Source organism: Triticum dicoccoides, chromosome 7A (assembly GCF_002162155.2).
Source record: "Triticum dicoccoides isolate Atlit2015 ecotype Zavitan chromosome 7A, WEW_v2.0, whole genome shotgun sequence".
In the NCBI taxonomy this organism is placed as follows: domain Eukaryota; kingdom Viridiplantae; phylum Streptophyta; class Magnoliopsida; order Poales; family Poaceae; genus Triticum; species Triticum dicoccoides.
Window position 1 is genome coordinate 309,160,255 of NC_041392.1, and position 23,671 is coordinate 309,183,925.

The 23,671-nt window shown below is 42.6% G+C and overlaps 1 protein-coding gene and 3 long non-coding RNA genes across 4 annotated transcripts in view; all 4 read right to left on the minus strand.

The window, feature by feature from the left end:
• Positions 1-128: 128 nt before the first annotated feature.
• On the minus strand, positions 129-6,145 carry LOC119329114. The gene is made up of 8 exons (XR_005159298.1): positions 6,092-6,145; positions 4,003-5,755; positions 3,162-3,283; positions 2,933-3,044; positions 1,798-1,870; positions 1,076-1,177; positions 860-982; positions 129-202 (listed from the first exon to the last, which is right to left on the minus strand). It is a non-coding gene; the product is annotated as an uncharacterized LOC119329114 (long non-coding RNA).
• Positions 6,146-11,518: 5,373 nt separating this feature from the next.
• On the minus strand, positions 11,519-14,226 carry LOC119329113. Its single transcript, XR_005159297.1, has 4 exons — positions 13,747-14,226; positions 13,057-13,510; positions 12,298-12,893; positions 11,519-11,781 (listed from the first exon to the last, which is right to left on the minus strand). It is a non-coding gene; the product is annotated as an uncharacterized LOC119329113 (long non-coding RNA).
• Positions 14,227-18,395: 4,169 nt separating this feature from the next.
• On the minus strand, positions 18,396-20,482 carry LOC119327361. The gene is made up of 5 exons (XR_005158471.1): positions 19,891-20,482; positions 19,708-19,820; positions 19,454-19,624; positions 19,065-19,150; positions 18,396-18,971 (listed from the first exon to the last, which is right to left on the minus strand). It is a non-coding gene; the product is annotated as an uncharacterized LOC119327361 (long non-coding RNA).
• Positions 20,483-21,592: 1,110 nt separating this feature from the next.
• LOC119328674 (signal peptide peptidase-like 1) overlaps positions 21,593-23,671 on the minus strand; it is a 10,846-nt gene continuing 8,767 nt past the window's right edge. Inside the window, exons 3-4 of the mRNA XM_037601654.1 lie at positions 22,134-22,337; positions 21,593-21,942 (exon numbers count right to left, since the gene is read on the minus strand). Of these exons, the coding sequence (XP_037457551.1) occupies positions 21,826-21,942; positions 22,134-22,337 (321 nt within the window). The 3' untranslated portion in view covers positions 21,593-21,825. The remainder of the gene's footprint in view (positions 21,943-22,133; positions 22,338-23,671) is intronic.

Genomic DNA, 23,671 nt, shown 5'->3' on the forward strand with positions numbered 1-23,671 from the left:
CTCATATTCAAGTATTTCTGAAATCCAACGATAATTTGCTGCATGCTTTGCCTGCAAATTAAAGTGTAACTTGACACTATTAGAATGATGTAATGGACTCACTTATCTAAATTTATTTGAGCATACTCTTACATGAGAAGGCTTCAAGGCTCCCCCTGATTGTACATTCACCAAGTTTAGTTGATCAACAAACACATTTGCACTGAAAACAGAAATTTGAACAGGGAAATCAATGAGCCACCACGACAATATAGTATATTCATTAGAATTTTGATAGAGACTGATAATCAAAACCCAAAAACATTTGAACTTATACATTTGCTTAACGCCATTGTTTTTTTTAATCAATGCAATTATACCATAATTGAGGTTAGCATTATTAATATTTCAAATGAGGAAATCATCAAGCAATATAGGTTTTGGTTCTCATTTAATTAATTTCATGGTGTTTGTTATAAATTATTTGGAAAACCATAATCTCTATGGCTCTTATTACTAAACAGACTAGCCTGGTACTGTTTTACTAGGAGTAGAGATATATGAATTTTGGATTGGCTAATTGGATCATAGCCAACCAAGACAATGATGCATTTTGCTTCGCTCGTCAAAGAAACATTAACAAATCAAACAGTCAGTTTGTCTTATACAGTTTGTGCAAATATCATAAAGCTTAACATATATAAGACCAATCACAATATCACAGACCCCCACGCATATATAATCCCAGGCTTGCATATCCGGTGCTACGAATGTTCGACATGACCTTGCAAGTATTGGAACCTACTACTACTAAGCTACTATACTAATCAAGTCAAAAAAAAAATCAAGTTGCTACCGTGTAGTCCTGTAGAGGGTGTACCTGGCTCGGCAAAGTCGTTAGAGTCTGGTATGTCTCACCACAGGCTACACCACCGTGGCCGTGTCTTGGGCGTCGGGGATACGGCTTCGCCCTGGCCCTGCGACTGAGGCCGGGTCACGGCGCCTCAATACACCAGCGAGGACGATATCAGGTCTTGGAAGCAAAAAGGAATAATTTTCTTCAAGTTGCTACCATGTAGTCGTGTAGAGTATGTACCTAGCTGTGCAAAGTCGCTGTAGTCTGCTCTGTCACAGATGGCCTGCATCAGTTCCACGCCCCCTTGTGACCTACGGCCGCTCGTACTCGGTCGATGTCGACCTTGCAAAAGATAGATGATGCATTAGGTGCATCTGTCATTTGAATGTGCAAACAACAAAATCAGAAGGCTGTTAATTGCCATCTTTCAGAAACAAAATATTTATCATTAATTGTTTTTTAACTGAACTTGATTTATAGTACACGTTGAACTGATTCAATACACAAGAATTATATAGAAAGTTCATGTTTACCTCTTCAAATTGAACAATATTAAAAATAGATCAAATATTTAAATAGGCAAATAAGATATTTTGTTTTTATATGGGAAAATTTTATACCTCATATAAACTAAGCAGTAACTTAGTGGCATGCAATCAATGATAAGTTGTGCGTTTCTGACATCTTTTCTAATTTATTAAGAGTTGTGCGTTTGATGAAAAAAGGAATGATATATGCATGATACATAAGTATATATCTGAAAGAAGGAAAGATATCTGCTACCCAGCCTTCCCCTGCATGGCCTACCAATATATGGTAACCTCCTGTGCCATCCCTCAATGCCTAATTTATTAACTGGTGTGCATTTGATGGAAAAAGGAAATAGATCTGCACCTATCAGGTATATATGGTAGTGCTAGATTAGGCCATGATCTGCTAGCCAGTTATCCTCCATGGCCTACCTATATATGTGAACCTCCTCTGCCATCCCTCCCCCCCTCCTTGCTCTTCCTTCGGCCATCACAACAGCCAGACCTGGAGGAAAACTTCCCAAGGAGTACGTTGTGTAAGCAAAGAGCATCAAGAAGGCGAGATCCTCTAGGTATGAACAAATCTGGATCTTTATCTTCTCTAAAACTGTAATAGTTGTTATGTTTGCTTGAGGTATACTATCAAAAGTATGTTTGGTTGAGGTATACTATCAAAATTATGATTGCCATCATAGCCTCATAGGAAAGAAAACTGATTTTTGATAAAAATAGCTTCTGATTTAATTCACTCAAGAATAATTATAATACAGGTAACCAAATACAACAATCCTTCAAAATGCCAACCATAATTATGTACGGGTGTCATAAAAAGCCTCTTAAGAAAGCATTATGAAATGCAAACACAGACCAACTCCATCATCCCAGTACAAAATATATTTGATGAAAAGAAGCCCATGAATTAAATTATATTGGAAAATATCATTTTGCAAGGAACACTTATTGGGGGGAAATGAGCCTTTAATTTGTCACTCTATTTGTAACCAACAATAATGGCTGAGAGTAACAAAATTATCCTTCTACATCCAATGAATTTGAAATATGTTACGCAAATTAACAGCAAAAATAGGTGTTGAAACCACATAGCTGTAGCACAACCATAGTTATTCTTTTGAGGCCTACTGTACATAATTATGCTGTTTTGCACACAAGCAACTACACAGCCCCTTTGGATATTGCAGTTTGTGAACTACTATTACCAGTACATTAACCCATGATAGTTTGCTTGTAGGTTGGAGTTCGGTTTAAGTTTAACAAAATGCTAACAAAATCCAAACATATCACTTGTTAAGCACCATAATTGGTTTAACTGGATAAATAACAGTTAATCAATTGCTCTCTGCATAAGTTGTGCTCTGGGCATTCTTCTTTATTACTAGAATATAACAAAAAAAATCTAAACCACCTTCTGTGCTGCCAAGTGAAGCAACTATTTAAACTTTATATTGGCTCATAAATCATAGCTTGCAGACCATCACGAATGGTAGTAAGGGGTACAAGACAGCTTATCAAGCAATGCTGTTGTTAGTACAAGAGTGTATATCAGTACCTTCCAGTTTCTTCAATTAGAGTTCCTTGGCGGCCAATATTGTAATGCTGATCTCAGTCCAACGTCCACAAAAGGAGGTTTGCTTTGTTGAGGCTGGAAATGGCCCAATATTCTGCATTTCAAACAAACACAACATATAAATCTTGTGTGTAAAAATATCAAATTTGAATGTCTCTCTACTCCTAAGGTTTTGTCAGAGTGATATGTTTGCACACATACATCAACTTACACATTTATAGCATCCTACTTCTCATGATCTGTGTAAGCATAATTGTATTAACGCTGAAGGTTTCAAAGGAACTCCTGGGGTTGGGTTGCTGCCTTCCACTGCCCTTTTTGCTCACTGAATATCTGTCGCATGTTTCAATGGAGAAGTTAGACTGATCATTCGAAATACAATGTTGGACTTATGTTGACTATTGAACAATGCCTACCAACAAGACTCGAATCATACTGAACAATAAACTCCGATTGGATATATGTTGATCATTAAGTTGTGAAGGATCACACTGGTTTACACTACAATTCCATTTCCAGAATTGGTTTGTGAGTGTATGACTTGGTATTGTGTTTCTGATCAACATTTTTGCTTATTCAGACTCAATACTGAGTTGTTCATTTGTTCCTTATGTTCAATCATAAAAGATCAGGCAACCCTATAGAATCATCCTCTCTAGGTTGATTTATCAATGATAAATCAATGAGGATGTACGCTGTAAAGTTAGAAGAGGCTTCATATTCTAAAGTTGCGTATACAAAGGGTATATATTCACACATAGTTTACTTCTTTGAAAGGGTAGCTGGAAGGCTGTTTCGGATAGAAAGATATAACTGATACTCATGTGCAGGTTAAAATATTACCATGGATGAGGTAAGACTAATAGTAATAGATGGCACAAGCGCATCAGAAAATCTACTTTGACATGAAAAGACTAAGGTGCCATTGCCATGCAATAATTCCGGTACTTGTTCCACTATAGGATTACAGCTAAGTGATCAGAAATCATGAATTTTCATATGATAATGGTTATCTGGAAAGCCTAGCTTTGGAATAGAAAAGCAACACTTACTTGAGGAACCATTCCCCTCAGAGTACGATCCCACTTGAGGAACCATTCGCCCTGCTCTTACACATTCCGAAATCAACCATAGAACATCAGCCCCGAGCACTCATACGTCTTCACAAATTATTAAGATTTCTTTGAGCTCCGATAAACAATGAAAATACTGCAGAACTGTGTTTACATAATATGTGTTGCCATTATTTAGAATATCGGCATAGCTATCACTTATTTCTGCTTGCCCTCGGAAACCTAAACCTTCTGTGGGTCTTCTGATATGACATCACCAATGTCTTTGCATGCAACAGTAAGATTAGTAAAATCTTTCCAATGTGTTCATCATCTTGCTCAATGATATTTGCTTCGAAATCATCATTCTGCCCTTCATACTCAGAAGAAGAGTGTTGCACATTTTCTATGCTGGTCATAAAGTTTTCCACTTCATTAGGAATTAGGTAATTAAGGCTAACACAATCCAACAGTTCATCCATCTTGCCATCCGCTGGTGTCTCCTCTCCCTTCTTTGACATGTTAAACTGTAAAAGTATGATAAAATCTAACGCTTTATTCTCTCTGAGCCACTTGTTAAAAGGATATCCAGCTTATCAGTGGAGGGGCCCTACCAATTGGGATGTACTGGTATATCTTATATGTAAACATTGGAAAGAATGGCTTCTTCGCGTGAAACATCCATAACTTCTGGTCCAAAATATTCACCACTGGAACCCTCTGGCTCATGCATTGACATCTTTCCTCTTTTCATGTTTGCCCATTTGTCTGGGGTTAAATCTAGCATTACGTCTGATGCCGTATCACTATGATCAACCCAATCATTGGCTTCATCAACAAGTTCTCGGCCCACTGTGATGACTCATAAAAAATTGTTGTCTATCTTGCGGAACAACTTATCTGACCTTCTAGACTTGGGCAGATGCAGGATAATGGAATTGCAAGCTTCTGTTACCTCATTAATACTATGTGGTACTGGTTGAAAGAGCTCATGTATTTATGCATACCATCATCACAGAATCTAAAAACTAAAGTACCAACGCATTTCAACAAAAGCTCACTTAAATGTGTGGTTGCTACCCTGAGCGCTGTGCCTGACAAACAATATCGCCTGAATGTAGCCTGATATTCATTAATTCATACGAATTTTTCCTGAGAAAATATGAAGTTTTAAGACCTATTTTTTAGATGGCATCGACAACCACCCTTGACTAATCACCTTGCTAACTCCAGCTGCCTCAACCAAGATAACAACACGGCATGCTAGCTCAAGCCAAGCACCCAGGACGACCGCGCGCACAGTTACTTATCAGGCCAGGCAAGTTCCATCAAGCCTCCAACAAAACAGGCCTTGACTCCTGATAGACTTATTCAGCTAGCAAAGAAAGCTCTCCATAACTTCCCCTTGCACATTTGCCACCAGCTCTCTGTTCTGTCTTCTGTGTGCAGAATTCAGAATCTGCACCTGCTCTCAATCTGTAGAATTCAGATTCTGCACCTGCTCTCAAGACACGATCTCTCACGGTTATCAATAATTCAAAGCAATGATTTTCCTCATAAGAGAGTTCTTCTCATCATCGACATCAATGCAAAGTAAGAAGGCCTCAATCTCAGCAACATTTGTGTCATCCTCCTTAATCAAAGCTTCTTTGAATGATTCTAATGTTTTTATAAGAAATGATGAATCCTTTTCTGTGCTCTCAGGACCAACACTTCCAACAGTGTTTCCAGTAACTTCATATTCTGAATCCTCCTGTAACAAAAAGGAAATTCAGTGTAAAAAGGAATACAAGTGTTTGTGTAGACAAATACTCCCTCCATCCCGAATTACTTGTCACAGAAATGGATGTATCTAGAACTAAAAATATGTCTAGATACATCCATTTCTACGACAAATCATTCCGGACAGAGGGAGTATGTGCAAGGCAATAGATTCTAGTGATATAGATCATTTTATCTAGCTTTTATAGAAGCGATGAAAGTGAAATAAGATACTGATATACCACTGCCATCTAGAACTTTTGAACTCTACTATCATTATAATAAGAAAGCAACAGGGCCACACCAGTCGAAGGAAGTTTGTGAGCACCTTCGATATATATATGGCACCTTGGTCGTTGCAGCATTCTCTTGTATTTTGATATCCTTACTGTTGAACCGGTATGGGCCCTAGCCCATCTGTACCTATCTCTTAGGCCCAAGCCCATGAGAAATGTTGACCTAGAAGAGGAGCTCCTCCTCCTCTGTTCCGTGAGAGCCGCCACACACCAAGAAAGACACAACAGCAGCTGCTCCTGGTACGCTACTCCTCCAAGTTCAACATGGTATCAGAGCAGGCTGCAGCGGCAGCGGCGGCGCCGGTGGTGTAGTCCGGCGAGGAGGACCTGCCGGGGGCGAACGGCGGCGAGCTAGGCGCAGCGGCTGCGGCTGGTGGCGGAGTGCAGCGAGGCGGCGCGGCCGGCTCGGGAGAGGAGGTTGCTGTGCGCACGTGCTGCTGGAGCTGCTGCGTGCTGGAGGTGCTGCTGCTGCTGCGTGAGGCAGCGAGAGAGAGATTGAGGGGAAGAGAGAAAAGGAAGGGCAGGTCACGCATCTCACCTGACACGGCAGCAACGCTGTCAGGTCCACTGCGAGAAGCTGCAGTTTGTCTCCAAGTCCCCTTCTGCTCTCGGCTGTTGATTGCTGCGGGTTGGTAAAGGAAGGAGAGGTGACGAACTGCTGCTGGTTGAGAAGAGGAGAAGAGGAGTGCTACTGCTGCTTGCAGGTGCTGAAAGTCCTGCTGTTTTTGGTCTGCTGCTGACTGAAAGGGAAAATGGCGGAGGAAGCACTGGCGGCTGCAATGGACAAGCTTGCGGACATCATGGCCGCGAAGATGGTGGCTGCAGGTGAGAAGGCACCTGCTGATGTGGGCTCGAGCGCTGCGCAGGCAGAGATGGTGCAGAAGATTGAGCTGGCTCCAAACGAGGTGAAGTTAGAAGGTGTAGAAAACTACCTGAGGTGGTCGAGGAGAGGTAAACTCATCCTCAGAACTAAGTCACTGGAAGACTATGCTCTTGGTGAGGTGAAGGAACCAGAAGACAAGAGGGGAGCTTCATGGAAGAAATGGAATGCCACGGACAGTTTCGTGTTGAATTGGCTGCTGAGTTCTCTATCCCCTTCTGTTGCTGCTTCGGTGGAGGACCTCCCTACTGCTGCTGAGGTATGGGCAGCGTTAGCTAGTATGTACTCAGGGAAGGGAAATGTCATGTTGGTCTCCAAAATTGAAGAAACTGTGCATGATCTCACTCAAGGTGATAGGACTGTAATGATGTATGTTGAAGAGCTGAAACATCTTTGGGCTGATTTAGACTATCTTGCACCTATTGTGTTGCCACATGCTAAGTGTGCAGTGATAGCTAGAAAGTGGGTTGAGGATAGGCGTGTCCTCAAGTTTTTGAAGGGGCTGGACTCCATGTTTGAGAATAGAAGGGCTATCTTAATGCAACAAGCTGAGTTGCCGTCGCTAAGAGATGCCATTGCTGCTATAGCACAGGAGGAGACTAGACTGAAAGCTGTGGAGCGGTCAAAGGTGGCTTCCAGACCTGCTTATCACATAATGAATAGGCCTGAGACAAGAGACTGCCACAATTGTGGGCTGAAAGGGCATCTCAGTTACCAGTGCACAGCCCCACCGAAGAGAGACAACAAAGGCAGAGGAGGTTACAGAGGCAGCTACAGAGGAGATGGCAGGGGATACTATCGTGGAAGCAACAACAGGGGCAGAAGTGCTCCAAGTAACTATAACAACTACAATCGCTACCAAGGGGAGGCCAGAGCGAATGTATCTGTCATGAGTGAGGGTCAGTCCAGTTCTTCTCATAGTCAAGACATGAGAAATGAGCAGCAGGGTCAAAACAAGAGGAACGAACAGCAAGCAGAGACAGTGTTTGGTGACTTTGCTCATTTTGTGTACTCTGATGAAGGTAATGAAACTGCATCTGTTGCTGTTCATAGGGCTGGTGTAGATTGGGTTTTAGACTCAGGGGCATCGAAACATGTAACCGGCAACGTTAGAGAGTTTGAATGCTATCAACAGTACCCCCAATCGTACAATGGAACTATTCAAACTGCAGATGGTACTGCACAACCTATTAAGGGGGTTGGGGCAGTGCAATGTACTCCAAGTATTAAGTTGGAATCAGTTTTGCATGTTCCAGCTTTCCCAGTTAGTCTAGTGTCATTGAGTGCTTTGATTGATCAGATAGATTGTGACGTAACTCTTAATAAGTACCGCTGTTTGATTCAGGAGATGGGAACTGGGAGGAGGCTTGGGGCAGGAACCAGGCATAGAGGACTATGGTACATGGATCGCCAGGAGGATGTGAAGACTGCTGGCATGGCTCTTGCTGCGACTGCGACAGAGAAGGAAGCATTAGCTATGATCCACCATTGTAGGTTTGGACATGTTTCTTTTGAGAAAATGAAGAAAGCTTTCCCTGATGTAATGAATGGTTTAGATAAAACCAAGTTAAGGTGTGAGGCATGTGAGTATGCTAAACACACTCGGATATCGTATGTGAGTAAGGGGCTCAGGAGTATACTCCCATTTGTGCTTGTTCATTCAGATGTTTGGACATGTCCATCAACCTCGATAAATGGAATGAAATATTTTGTCACCTTCATTGATTGCAATACTCGCATGACATGGATGTATCTAATGCGACATAAAGATGAGGTGTTTGAGTGTTTCAAGGACTTCTGTGCGTATGTTAAAACTCAATTCAAGGTGCAGGTTCAAATGATAAGGACTGACAATGGGACAGAATATGTCAACAGAAGGCTGGGAGAGTTCCTATCAGACCAAGGTATTCTGCATCAGACATCTTGCCCGGACACTCCTCCCCAAAATGGCGTGGCAGAGCGGAAAAATCGGCATATCCTTGAGGTGGCGCGCTCAATCATGTACACTATGAATGTGCCAAAGTGTCTATGGGGTGAAGCCGTTCTGACTGCAACCTATCTGATCAGTCGCACACCATCCATGATACTGGGTATGAAATCTCCTTGTGAACTCTTATTAGGAGAGAATAAATTTAGTGTGCCACCAAAGGTGTTTGGATGTACTTGTTTTGTCAGGGATCATAGACCTGCTGTGAACAAGCTGGATCCTCGGGCGGTGAAGTGTATCTTTATTGGCTATCCTTCTGGACAGAGAGGGTATAAGTGCTGGAGTCCTTCTGATAGGCGCACTTTCGTGAGCATGGATGTGACATTCTGGGAATCTAATCCTTACTATGGGGAAAAAACTGACTTGAGCTTGTTGTTTGAATGTCTGGACCAGCCTGTGGTTGGTCCAGAGGGGGAGGTGGTGTTGCAACCTCAAGTATCTGAAGCAAGAGGGAGAGAACAAGGAAGATGTCAGGAAGAGGTGATGCAGCAAGCAAGACCGCCAATGGTGGGCACTATACCCGTGTTGCCGTTGTCTAGTGGAGAAGGTGAAACAGAAACGCATCAGGTTCAAGAGCAACCTGAGCAGCAGCAGGGCATAGCACAGAAGCCACTTAAAGTCTACACCCGGCGAGCCAAGGCAAATGAACCCCAGGGGGAGCAAGCAGGAAATGAGAATGTGATGCAGGGGGAGTCACACATAGAACAGGAGGACTCATCCACGGAGATGCCAATTGCGTTGAGGAAGGGAACTAGGGCTGCGGCTGCCAAACCTGTCGAGAGATATGGGTTTGAGCATAATATTGGGAATTATGTGAATTATGATGCTCTGTCGGCATCATATAAAGTGTTCATTGCTTCTCTTCAAGCGATGGTTATTCCTTCAGATTGGAGAAATGCAAAGGACCCTAAGTGGTGTGCTGCTATGCGAGAAGAACTAGAAGCATTGAGAAAACAGAGGACTTGGGAGTTAGCTGAGTTGCCAGCAGGAAAGAAAACAGTGGGCTGCAAATGGGTTTATTCTGTCAAACAGAATCCTGAAGGCAAGATTGAGAGATACAAAGCCAGACTAGTTGCAAGAGGATATAGTCAAACCTATGGGATAGACTATGACGAAACATTTGCTCCAGTAGCAAAAATGAACACTGTGAGGATATTAGTATCATGTGCAGCAAACTTTGGATGGCCTTTGCATCAGTTAGATGTGAAAAATGCTTTCTTGCATGGAGAACTAAAAGAAGAAGTCTATATGGAAGTCCCCCCTGGATTGGACTCATCTAAAACTGAAGGCAAGGTGTGTAGATTGAAAAGGTCTTTGTATGGTCTGAAACAATCACCGAGAGCTTGGTTCGATAGATTCCGAAGGGCTATGTGTGAGATGGGATACAAACAATGCAATAAGGATCACACTGTCTTCTACCGGCATCAGAATAGGAAGATTGTCATCCTTGCAGTCTATGTAGATGATATAATCATAACTGGAGATGATGGGACGGAGATAGCAAGGTTAAAGGAGTGTCTTGGAAAGGCATTTGAAGTGAAGGATCTTGGTCAGATGAAGTATTTTCTGGGTATTGAGATTGCAAGATCTGCCAAAGGGATAGCCTTGTCCCAACGCAAGTACACCTTGGATCTCCTCAGTGATATGGGAATGTTAGAGTGTCGAGCTGCTACTACCCCAATTGACCAAAACCATAAGGTAACAGCACAATCAGGAGATCTAGTGGATAAGGAGAAATACCAAAGACTGGTAGGGCGTTTACTATACTTGTGTCACACAAGGCCAGACATTGCCTATGCTGTGAGCATAGTGAGTAGGTATATGCATGAGCCCAGAAGTGGACATGTGGAGGCAGCACACAGAATTCTGAAGTATTTGAAGGGAACACCAGGAAGAGGACTGTGGTTCGAAGGGAATGGCCACTTGGTAGTTGATGGGTATAGTGATGCAGACTGGGCAAGTTGCCTGGATGATCGTCGATCAACATCTGGGTATTGTGTGTTTGTGGGAGGTAACTTAGTTTCATGGAGAAGCAAGAAGCAGCCAGTTGTATCAAAATCAACAGCAGGAGCAGAATATAGAGCCATGTCTCAGGGGTTAAGTGAGATGTTGTGGGTGAGAAACCTTCTAAGTGAATTGAAATTGCTAAGAGAAGGACCTCTGAATGTCTGGTGTGACAACATGTCTGCTATATGCATAGCTAACAACCCAGTGCAACATGACAGAACTAAGCATGTAGAGATTGATCGATTCTTCATCAAAGAGAAGCTTGATGTTGGGATTATAAAGATTGAGTATGTGCACACAGGCCAACAGATAGCAGACTGCTTGACAAAAGGTTTGGCAGCAAAGGAATGCAACCTAGCTTGCAACAAGATGGGAATGATAGATATCTACCACCCATCTTGAGGGGGAGTGTTGAACCGGTATGGGCCCTAGCCCATCTGTACCTATCTCTTAGGCCCAAACCCATGAGAAATGTTGACCTAGAAGAGGAGCTCCTCCTCCTCTGTTCCGTGAGAGCCGCCACACACCAAGAAAGACACAACAGCAGCTGCTCCTGGTACGCTACTCCTCCAAGTTCAACACTTACCAATGCTTCTTGTTATAAACCCAACAACATATCCAGTAGAACCATCTGTCACAGTCACAACACACATCCATCTTTTCTTGAAAGCAAACATACCAAGAAATATCTGCACTCTGGTAGCATACAACTTCACCTCCTCGCATCAGCAAAGCATTAACGCTCTGAACTCATGTTGAAACATCACAACCGAAACTGAAGAATAATTGACTGCCAGATCTGTCTGTCTTGTCACTTTTGGCCCATTCAGGTTTAGGAGAGCATAGTTCTGTTGATAGAACACGACACAATTACCATCACATATCTTTTTATTTCAAAACAAAATGTAATTTATATTAAGTTATCACAAAGTCGGAAAATAGAGAAGAGTAATAGTTAAGCAAACAATCTAAATACATGAGGGATTCCTCTATACACATACCCAGAAAGTACCATGTAGGTATATAATCTATCTACGCACATCCATCAATCGCCACATTACAAATTATGGTAACCAGTGACGAGCCGAAGCTATGTAGTTCCATAGTGACCATCTTGTGGTATTAAGATGTTTAGGTGCAGCTGCATAATTTGTCATTGTTTGGCCTAGATCCTCTTGGTGCATGTTTTAATAAACACAAATTCTAATCAAATCCAGCAGAATATTTGGATAGAGTAGAGAACCTTTTGAGCTCAAGCTGCTACCCAACTCATACAGAATTAAACCCAATTGATCAGTCAAAACGAAAAGTACAATCATCCGAGCATGAGGTATAGAGTAGAGCACCACGAAATCCTAGGTTACCTCTTCCAGCCGTCGTATAAGAGCCCCTTTCCATCCTCCTACGCTCTCTTCTTCGGCACCCCAAGGCCGCTGCCGCTTTGGTCACCTCCCTCACCTCTCTGGCTCCCCTTATAACCTAAGTGGACGACGACAAGGAAAGGAAATAGAAATCGAATCTATTCAACCTATTGTAGACTCACTATAAAAGTATAAAAGAACATATGCCTTGACTGGAAATTGCAACTATAATTATTAAAATAAATTTTCACATACATAAACTAATCAGACCATTAGGCAGTTGATTTTGAGTGAACAGAACACCCTCCTTAAGCGATTAACAGTTTCTCATGATATCTATGGTATAATAGAATAAACAAACCAAAGAAAAGCTATAAATGATTACTAAAAATTGTTGTTTGCTATCAAGAAAAGTGATGGTGTTGCAGCAAGATGATCTAAATGTAAATCAAATGGAGCTGAATTCTGAACCTGCTTCTCGCGCCTAGCTCGTCTAACAGTGGAATATGAGTAGCACATTTGTATGCACAACCACATTGCAGTAGCTAAAGGGGCTTGTCCCCCTCTCCCTCATGTCATTAGCTATCAATAATCATTACCTAGTTAGCCATTTGTAGAACAAGGTAAACACAGAGAAAACGAGATGGATTAATTCCTCATAGATGAGATGTATCCTCTCAGCATTACTCAAAAAAGGATACCTGATAGATGAGATGTATACTCTTAGAATTACTCAAAATCACCAAGTTCACTTTCACATACCTCAAGATCAGGTAGAACATTATATCTCTAATTATCCTCTACTCAAAAAGCATTTCAATTACTTGCAAAACCTGCCATCACCAAGACATCAACACTTGTAGCAATAGACATCGTATATTACAATATATATCATCGGCTCATCTCATGTTGCCTAAATCTACATGGACCAATCAAATAATTGTAGCCATATGAAAGAAAAAACTCAAACAGTTCAAAGAAAGGCAAAGAATCTTCGGGCTCTGTAGCAACAATGGGATTGCTCTTATTTTCGACAAACTCCTTTTGTGTAGAAGCAGTCAATCATGTCTAAAAAAATCTGGAAACAGCTAGCAGGCTAACAAATATGGCATTATTACTGCACATAACTGAATGCAAATTACAGTAAGGGGCATAACCTGTGAAGATGGCCATCTGTCCTTGTTGCTGCAACTCAACGAACATGTGAAAGGCACACCTGCAGTAGGAAGATTCAGCAGCCACATGCAGCAAGTCAGGAGTCGTGTATGAGTAAATCAGAGAAAGGAGAAAAGATGAAATCCAGAACATAAGCGGGAAGAGAAATTAGATCCTTTTTACATCAAATCAAGGCTAAAAACATGTTGAAACATACCGGTGGGTGTCTAAGGATTTATGTTTTCCAGACCAAAGAAGAAAACGATCTAGTTTTAAAGAAGAGAGTGATTACCCTACCTCCAATCATCAGGGGCGTGCAGATCTGAGTAGGGGGTCGATCCGGAGAAACCAGCGTGCACCAAGCCGCGCCGCCTCAACAGGAGTTCCTCTCCCTTCCCTCCAGCCGGTCACCGGAGCCGCCGCCGCCGGCGACCGCCTCCCTCACCTTGTGCCCCTTCTCCTTTCTTCCTCTCTTCCTCACGCCCTGGTCTCTTTGCATCAGCAGGACACCGTCGCCAGCGGAGCAAGATGCCGCACCCGCCGCCAGATCCATCGACGCCGCGCCCAGATGGCCGGCGCGGCACCAGATCGAGCGCCTGGCGGTTGGGATCGGGAGGCGAGGGAGAGGAGAGCCCGTTCTCGTGTGTGTTTTCTGGCGTGCTTTTTTTCAATTTAGAAAGGACCGTGGGTTGAATACGGTAAACTATAAGGATTTATTTGTAAAATGTTTAAACGAAACGTTTTCTCACTTAAGAAAGGACTGCGGGTTGAATACTACAAAACAGAGGGGCTTTTTGCCAAAGGGTCGACGACGTACGACCAGAAGCAGTAATTGCTTTATTAGTATATATATATATATATATATATATATATATATATATATATATATAATAAATATATACTAGTAAATATGCCCGTGCGTTGCACCGGGAGAATCAAAACACACCTCCCTAGCCCAATGACTCAAGATAACATTCTGTTGCATCAGCCATGTAATGTATATTTTACCAATGATCTTAAAATGCATGTATGAGATGCTACACTTCAATCCTGAAAGAATTGATTAATTTAAATATCTAAATTACCTTCCTAGTTAATTTGTAGTATAATGAGTCATTACCTTCATCATTTGATTTATCATTGAGAGCCTAAATCATGAGGATCGTACATGTATGTACATATATAAGAAATTAAGATTTAATTGGTAAGTTACCAGATGCCCATTACTGATTTTCGTTACCAAATTTCTTCTAAACTTACATGCACGGAGACCTATAAAGTCTAAAGTACAACTCAATTTTCTTTCATATAGAAGGAAACATAATAAACAGATTTGCACATACCACACTAAAACGAATTTTCTATTTGAAGAGGTCACAATAATTTTCATGAAATCAGGTGTATGATTCGGAATTTCTTTTTTAACCATGCATGCTTCAGATTCCATGGAAAGGCATTATTCCCAGTGTGTTGCAACGGAAAAAAATCATCCCTCATACGCACACCTGAGAGCATCGGCGAATCCCTTCAAATCTTTCACAATGTCCCACGAGAAACAACATGATAAGTGGTGTAAGTTCATAAGGTTGTATTATTTGTGAAATGTATTCAACATGTTTCCAATTTATTAGACTACAGAAATATCAACGTTAAGCCGGGATTTTCAAAATACCCCATATAAAGAAGATATTAATAAAGGTTGCATCATAAATGGAATTTTAGGAATGATGATTAATATAATAGCATATTTGAAATCTACACATCTTTTTAAAGGGATTTCCATATATAACATGTTAGATTTGGCGTTAGGATTTGAAAGTGATTAATATAGTACCATATTTGAAATCTACACATTTTTTTAAGGGATTTCTATATATAACATGCTAGATTTGAAGTTAGGGTTTGAAAGTTATGAGTTTTTTTGACATTGAAAGTGATTAATATAATACCATATTTGAAATCTACACATCTTTTTAAGGGATTTCTATACATAACTTGTTAGATTTGGAGTTAGGGTTTGAAAGTTATGATTTTTTTTTGAAATATATGAATATGTCCAAAAAATAGAGTAACTGGTACATTGTGCTGCCCATCTGCTAAGTGACGCTGGAGCGAGTAGTAATATCCTACGCCTACCAACATTAATAGGAGAGAAAAATAAAAGGAGGAAAAGGGAGCAAGGGGACTCGAACCTGGGTCTCCCAGGTAAACAGGCGAAAAAAATCATCCCTCATACGCACACCTGAGAGCATCGGCGAATCCCTTCAAATCTTTCACAATGCCCCACGAGAAACAACATGATAAGTGGTGTAGGTTCATAAGGTTGTATTATTTGTGAAATGTATTCAACATGTTTCCAATTTATTAGACTACAGAAATATCAACGTTAAGCCGGGATTTTCAAAATACCCCATATAAAGAAGATATTAATAAAGGTTGCATCATAAATGGAATTTTAGGAATGATGATTAATATAATAGCATATTTGAAATCTACACATCAGCATATTTACTAGTATATATATATATATATATATATATATATATATATATATATATATATATAATATAATATATAATATATATATATACTAGTAAATATGCCCGTGCGTTGCAACGGGGTAACCAAATTGCTTAGGTTGTGTCTTCTTCGATTTCAACCACCGTCCAACCAGAACCCGATGTGGCATAACAGCATTTGGATTGTACCGCTATGTGCAGTAGTGGCATGGCATGGCATGTAGATTGTGTCTAGCATAAGCCGGAAGCAAGTATCTCAATGTATTTTTCCATCCTCATCTAAAGCAGGGCAGCTCGCAGACATGTCAAAATGGCCTCTATTAGCATTCCCCGATATAAATGGTTAACATAAAAGATTAATTCATTTCCTTTACAACGAACACGGCTGTCTCCCCATTAGCAAAAAATGCTGATAGTACATCAAGGCTTTCATCTACAACGTCCGAGGCCAAAGAATCTGAGCATGTACCTTCAGAAGTAAGCACACTATACGAAACAGAGAAGCAAACAAAAATAGAGTACCCTTCTACTTTGGGAGCTCCAACACCAACAAAAGCTTGCCACAACTGTTATCACAAAAGCTACTGAATGAGCCAAGCAAAAAAATAGAAAGGTTATAGGAAACAGTCTGTACGTCTCCCTCAAAGCCAACAACGATCCTCCATGGACAAGACACTTCATGGTGGATTAACCTTATGTGGAACACAGAACTCATCATGTGAGTCCACGTCGCCTGAATGCCCCTCTTGGCTAGGGTCAACCTTCTCTGGATCATAGAACTCATCATGTGAGTCCGCTAGCACCTTGCTCTCTTACAACAAAGGGAACCTGTTTATAAGAACCCGGATAACCCAAGTACTCCAAAAGTTGTCCTAATTTTTGCATGACAATGGTTTTAAAGTCTGACTACTTATTGGTTGCATGGCAGCATGGACTACTCGTTCTTATAACACACATCTAATATATATTTTCCTTTATTCTGTCAATTTTTTCAGTGAGATTCTATCACACTAACATACAAATCAACACTCGTGGGTCATGCTGAATTAGCTTCCAGATACATACAAAATGTAAGTCGTAAAGACAATGGACATATCAGAATCTATGGAAGTGCATAGAGAAATCTGGGAGATGAGTTTCAGTTTTGTCAAGTTTGTTACTTTGTTTGGTGTTAACAAAGTCGATGGACATGCCAGAAGAAAAAAAAAATAGATACAGCAGGTTGATTTCCTACCAACTTGACAATGGTGTGTCATTTTTTCTACAGTAGATTAACTCGTGAACAATGCCATCCTTGTAATCGGGGAATAATTGAAGAGAATAGTAAGCAAAGTATTCTGCCATCTCGCATGAATAGTAAGAAAAGTAGTTTAACTCCTGAACATTTTTTTCGTACAGTTTGGAAAATGCTTACTAACCGATATTCCCTCTATTCCTAAATATAAGTCTTTCTACAGATTCCACTACATACATACGGAGCAAAATGAGTGAACCTACACTCTAACATAGTCTATATACATCCGTATGTAGTTTGTATTGAAATCCCTAGAACGACTTATATTTAGAAACAGAGGGAGTAGAAGAGAAATCAATATTCTCACATTGAAGATATGAGGCAAGCACCCACCTACAATCTGTCCATCACCCCATTGGAAGCCAAGCTCCCCTTTTGCTCGGTTCCTCACTGCTGCACGTACCGATTAGTGGGGACATATTTTTTTTGTCCTATCTACTTTGGAAAAGAAGAGGTAAGGACCTACAGTACTGCAAATCTTCATATTTAAACATATTAACAATCCCTTGTTTTTCTTTCAGAAAAGCAATCCCTGGTTTTATTATAATTATAGATTATCTTTAAATCGATTTCTACTTTGTGATTTGTCAAAGCATAAAGAACTGTGTAGAATAAGAGGTCGTATTTCAATGATTTGGATGTTGCATTGACATCAGATAATTACCTACTGCATGTAATAGCTAGTGATCGATGGATGCAAGTTGGTATAAATTTAATGTCAAATGTATAGAAAAATATCCAAAGTCTACTCCTGGTGTTGCTGCAAGGATTAGATGCTGGCATGCTGTGACTGGAACCAGCAGAAATTATACAAAATGCACAATTTTAAAATTTATGAACTAATTGAGCATGTTTTTCTCTTCGTGTTGCAGGTAAACAAAAACATATAGATCAAATAAGTTAGATGAACCAGCAGATATTTTATTAGTGAGCTCTATAGATGCAGCAATCAGTAACAGACCATCTCCATGAGCTTTGACTCCATGAATAGTACTTAATACAGGAAAAAGGGAAGGCCAATATTGCTCAATTGTTACTGAAATTTTAAAGGAAATCAAGTGGCACTACAACATCAGGACATATGTGTAGAACGAAATGCCCATTGATTGCAGTAGAAGACAATTCACTTCATATCCTTTCAGAATAACACATTAACTCTTGGAGCATGTACAACAGAAATGGAACATAAAGCTAACCAAGAATACATATCCATGTGCACCACTTTCAGAATATATGACATAGTACCTCTGAGATATCTAACTTGTTGTTTCCATGCATTCAAGAAGCACTTAATTACTTTCAGGGATCTTATTACAAATTTAATTTGTTTGATTCAAACTTATGTAGTAGCATGGCATTTTTCTGAGACATCCAAAAAAATATGTTTACATATCAAATAGGCAACACCAGTAATTATTGGTCCAAATAAGGCATGGACAGGTTTGCATCTGCTAAAGAACATTATATTGTTTCTCCTATTCCACAACCTATGACCACATTTAAGCATGGACAGATTCGTGTATATGATAACAGAACAACATGCTCCATGTCATAAATCACAGGCTAGGAGGAAGCGATGCAGATGAGGGTGGATTAGCATACTTGTTAGCAGTTGTGCTTGTCAGCCTAGTGGAGGATGTAGAGGTAGGTGACAGAGCTTCTTCACCTCGGGTGACTGCACCGCCATGTTCTTACATAACATAGTATTCCTACAAATATGCAATTCAGAATAGAAAGGTACAATTATCAGGCTCAGTACCCTATTCAGAACAGAAAAACAAATCTTATTAATTGAAAGGTACCTTGTGCAGATATATAAAAGTTCAGTACCCTGTTCCTCCTTTCCAAATCTACCAGACTGCTTAATTTACAAACAAAGAAACCTGTGCTGCTTGCCATGGAAGAGATGGAGGCGGGAAAACAAAACCTTAGAAAACATGATGGTTGTATAACCCCAGAAATGTCAAGGATTTGGCATGAGTGTCACAGGCGGCCAAGCAAATCTGCTACTTATCGACACACACACGCATGCACAGTACATATTGTCAACCAAAGTAACAACAAATCAGAGACATGTGCCTCATGTTGTCCCCACAGTTCAATGGAATGGATTGTATCTAATCAGGACATCCAATCAGTGGTTTCATCATCACAAAGAACTCACGAACATGTACAACAATGGAGCAGGTACCTTTGTCTGCTTGGAGCTCCTTGTGCGGGTCATGTTGTGGATGCCCTCCATGGAAGGAAGGACCTGCTGCTGCTGCTCCAGCCCGAATCAAATCAAGGTGGTTAGACCCTACAATCCATCCATATACAATCAGGTATTTGCACTGAAGATGCAAATAGTCCACTGTAGACACTGCAGCAGAGAAGAGAGGGAGCTTCACCAATAGAGCAGAAAAATCAAATGGAATCCAACAGAGAGAAGAGAAGAAGGAAGACCTGCAGATGGTGGAGCCCTTAAGGATGATGACCTGCAGATGGTGAGGGAACTCCATCACCATCTGGAAGAAGACGGCTTGAGCTACTGGTCCATGGCGATGTTGGATGTGTGCCTGCGTGAGGGAGAGAAGAGCATCAGGGAAGGGGAGGGAAGAAGGGCAGAACCATGGCATCGACACTCACCAGGGTGGAACATTGACGAGCAGCTCCATGGCGTGGGTCTCCTTGACGAGCAGGTCCGATCCAGGCGCGGATCTTTCCGCCGCCATGGATCTCCCACTCCTCTCCTCTCCTCTCGGGATTCAAGCGGTCGTCGACGGATAAGAGGAGGGGCGGAGCGGATTTTATCCATCGTCGAGGTAGCCACCACCGTCATCATCGCCGTCGGTCACCATGGCCCAGCGGCTAGGTCTTCCAGTGCGAGGAGTGAGGGAGGGAGGGAGGGCGGATCTGACCGCTGCCTGAGCTGTCGCGGGGGGAGGGGCGCCACGGCCATGAAGGCCCGCCTCCAACTACAAGGAGTGCGCGCCGCCGCGCCGGATCCTTCTGTCTCCCGCGCCCGTCCATCGTCACCCGGCTCCGGCGAGCTCCTGCGTGGGTCGCCGCACCGCCCCACTTTTCTCCCTTCTTCTCAACCTCACCACCCAGTCTCTTCTCTGCCATGGATCCGCCCGGGAAGCCGCGCTCCGGCCTTCCTCGCCCCCCGCGTCGCCGCCCACCTCCGGATCCGCCTCCAAGCCCCCGCCGTGCGCGGATCCGGCCCCTGCAAGCTCCAGTCGCGCCGCCCATGTAAAAAGGACCGCGTTTTGAATATACCAAAACATAGGGTCCTTTGTGCAAAATTAAAGCGTTTTTTCAGATCCACTTAAACAGGGACTGCGGGTTGAATTCGAATAAACCGAAGGACTTTTATGCAAAATCGATAGCGACGACGGACGACCAGAAGCACTCCGTGCTTTATTAGTATATATATATATAGGGATAGGGATAGGGATAGGGATAGGGATAGGGATAGGAAATAGGGATAGGGATAGGGATAGGGATAGGAAAAGAGGAAAGATATATATATATATATATATATATATATATATATATATATATATATATAGGGAAAGATATGTCCGGCGTAATACTTATGAAAATTAATTAAAAAATAGCCTATAACCGATGGAAAAAATCAAGTGGGGGCAGCTGCCCCCACGTCTCTTCACGTAGGTCCGCCCTGTCGACCGGAGCTCCTCGTCCGCTGACTTCTACAGCTCCGCCCCACCTCACAGTAGTACTCAGACAGCCCAAGGTCGTCTCTTGACGCACACGCGGTGGTGTAGGCGGCCGCGGCGGTGTTGGTTTTGTCAGGCACCCGATGAAGTGCACGACGTTGAAATTATGAGGGTTGAGAGAATGGCGATTGAAAAGGACCAAGGGATAGCGAGGAAGAGGATGGGCGGTGTGTGGGTCCATGCGAGGACGCGCGCCCGTGACAAGCTTTGCGAGGGGATCGATCAGGCTTGATCCAATCCAACGGGGCGCATTTGACCGGCGGAGAATGTGGCCGGTTGACCAGCCCGCAATGTTTCCCATGTAAAGTATGCTGGTTTCTCAAAAAAAAATGTAAGTATACTGTGATTAACGTTACCTTCTGAAGTGGAAATATTGCACCAGTGGCTGCTAATTTATCTCAACAAGAAACATGTTGTCAAAGAAAATACGTACACCGGATTTTTTATTTTTACAATTATTAAATCTGCTTTCAGATTGCAGGAAGAAAGGAGAAAGGACTGCTCAGCTCTCTTCCTTTTTTTTAGTTCGCCGAACACCAATTTAAATCAAATACCTCAATATAAACACTTTGAGTAATCACGAAACATGACTAGAAGTAGCTTCATCGTTCAAGCAAGAGAGAATAGAAAATTTCACCAAATATAATACGGAGTAACAATTTCCATTACAGATAAATTACATATTGTTTCCTCTTGTGAGAACATGGTAAAAGGCTTAGATTACTAAGGCCAAACTATCTTATAAATATTCTCCTGTAGAATGAGAAGCTTGGAGCAGATTTTTTTAGCTAGATTACATCACAAGAGGTTGTGATTTTTATGGCCATGTTGGATCATCTCAGACTTCCAGCAAATGAGCTTTCTCGTTCACAATTGTGCCAGATCCTTCCCACAGCTCCCACAGATCATTCCTCAACCATGACAGGTACACAATGGGCCCGAGTGTCGAGGGCACCTGAAATCAGAAGTTCCGTCACAAAGAAGATCATGCATACCATACATGCCATTGTGGCATTGCTCAAGCTGACTACAAGTACTTCGCTGCTTAAGAATAGGCGCAACCAAGTCTGGCAAGCATAGCTCGGTAGGGCAAAGAAAATGAAAGTAATGTCTGAAAACCTGAGACTATCAGCAGGCAAAACATACCAGGTAGAGTAGAGCAGGCTGGGGAGACTGAGACAAGATCCCAGCTGCCAATGCAGTTACCAAGCCAACACCATAACCTGTTAGCGCAAACCATACATATTTTCGCCGCTTTGAGGAGGGAGATAAGTCTGATGGAACAGCCACATCTTTGCTCTTGCGATGATCGAAAGAGAGTACAAGAGCTAGAAGCATCCCTGGGATGGCCTGCAGTTTTCACAGTAACAAAGCATAGAAGTGAGTTGAGCATATGCAGCTTCACGTGAAGACGAATATGCAAATTAATCAATAAAGATCAGTGTAGATGACTATAATACACCTTTTTAGACTTAACCATATGATAATATGCAACCTACAATAATGTAATACATTAACCGTATGATGACAATAATGTGCTTCAAGACCTTTTTAGGCTGCAAAAGTTCTTAGATCGGAACTAATTTTCCTGATCACATAACATCAGAGGGAATGAAATGCGCCATTAGTCCTTTAACTCAAACTGTGCACGCCTTAGGCCAACAACTCAGGAATTGACCGATTTAGGTCATAAACTTGCTAAATTGATCAAATAAGGCCAAAACCGATTTGGGAGGAAAAAAAACTGACCACGTAGCTGCCACGCCAGCCTACCTTTGACCACTTGCAAATTGACTATTATTTACAGGTGTATTTTTGCAACAGCGCTGACTTCCTTGTTCGATTGCATTTAATTTTTTTTTAAAGGCCACACAAGTCTGAGTTCAACAGGGCTCGAACCTGAGGCCCCAGGGTAGAACCAATGCTCAATCACCACAACGATGCTAAGAGATTTGTGTATAGATTAGCTTACATGGTGTATATATTAATGTGGCATTCTTCAGGAACGGCTGGTGAGAATGCTCCGCTCCCACCCCCGCCTAGCTCCTTCCCTCCTCTAGCCCCGCTGTCGCCGATTCCCCGCCTGCAGCCCTCCACCCCACCGCGAGCCCCTTCCAGCTCCCCTCCCCGCGGCACCCGCCATGGCTTCCTCCGGCGCTGACCCTGCTGGGCGCCGAGCGACCCTCTCCGACTGCGACCGCGTGTCCTCTGGGGGCAGCGGGTTCGAGTCGGAGAGCGAGTCCTCGCCGCGTTCCTATAGCGACGTCGCCCGGACCCCGCCAGCTTCTGCACCGGCGCCTACGGCGCTGCCCGCCCCGGCGCCCCCTCGACAGCCTGCCGCAACCCGCCTCGGCCCCCGCTCCGAGGTGCATCGCATCTCCGGCGGGGTTCAGGTTGATGCCGACGGGTTCAAGCAGCCACGGCGCAGGCACCGCGGCAACCGCCCGCGCTCCTCGGCCGGGCCAAGCCCTCCGCCGCTGCGACGGCGCAGCCCGTCGCCGGAGGAGGTCGCGGGGCTCTGCTTCCGCTGCCTCGACCATCGCCACCGGGTTAGAGACTGCACCAACGACATCCGCTATCGTCGATGCCTCGAATCTGGCCACGACTCTCGCTCCTGCGAGAACAGGCGCCGCGACGCCACCGGACGTGCCCGCGCCACCAACGTCGGCCCCTCTGCCGTGGAT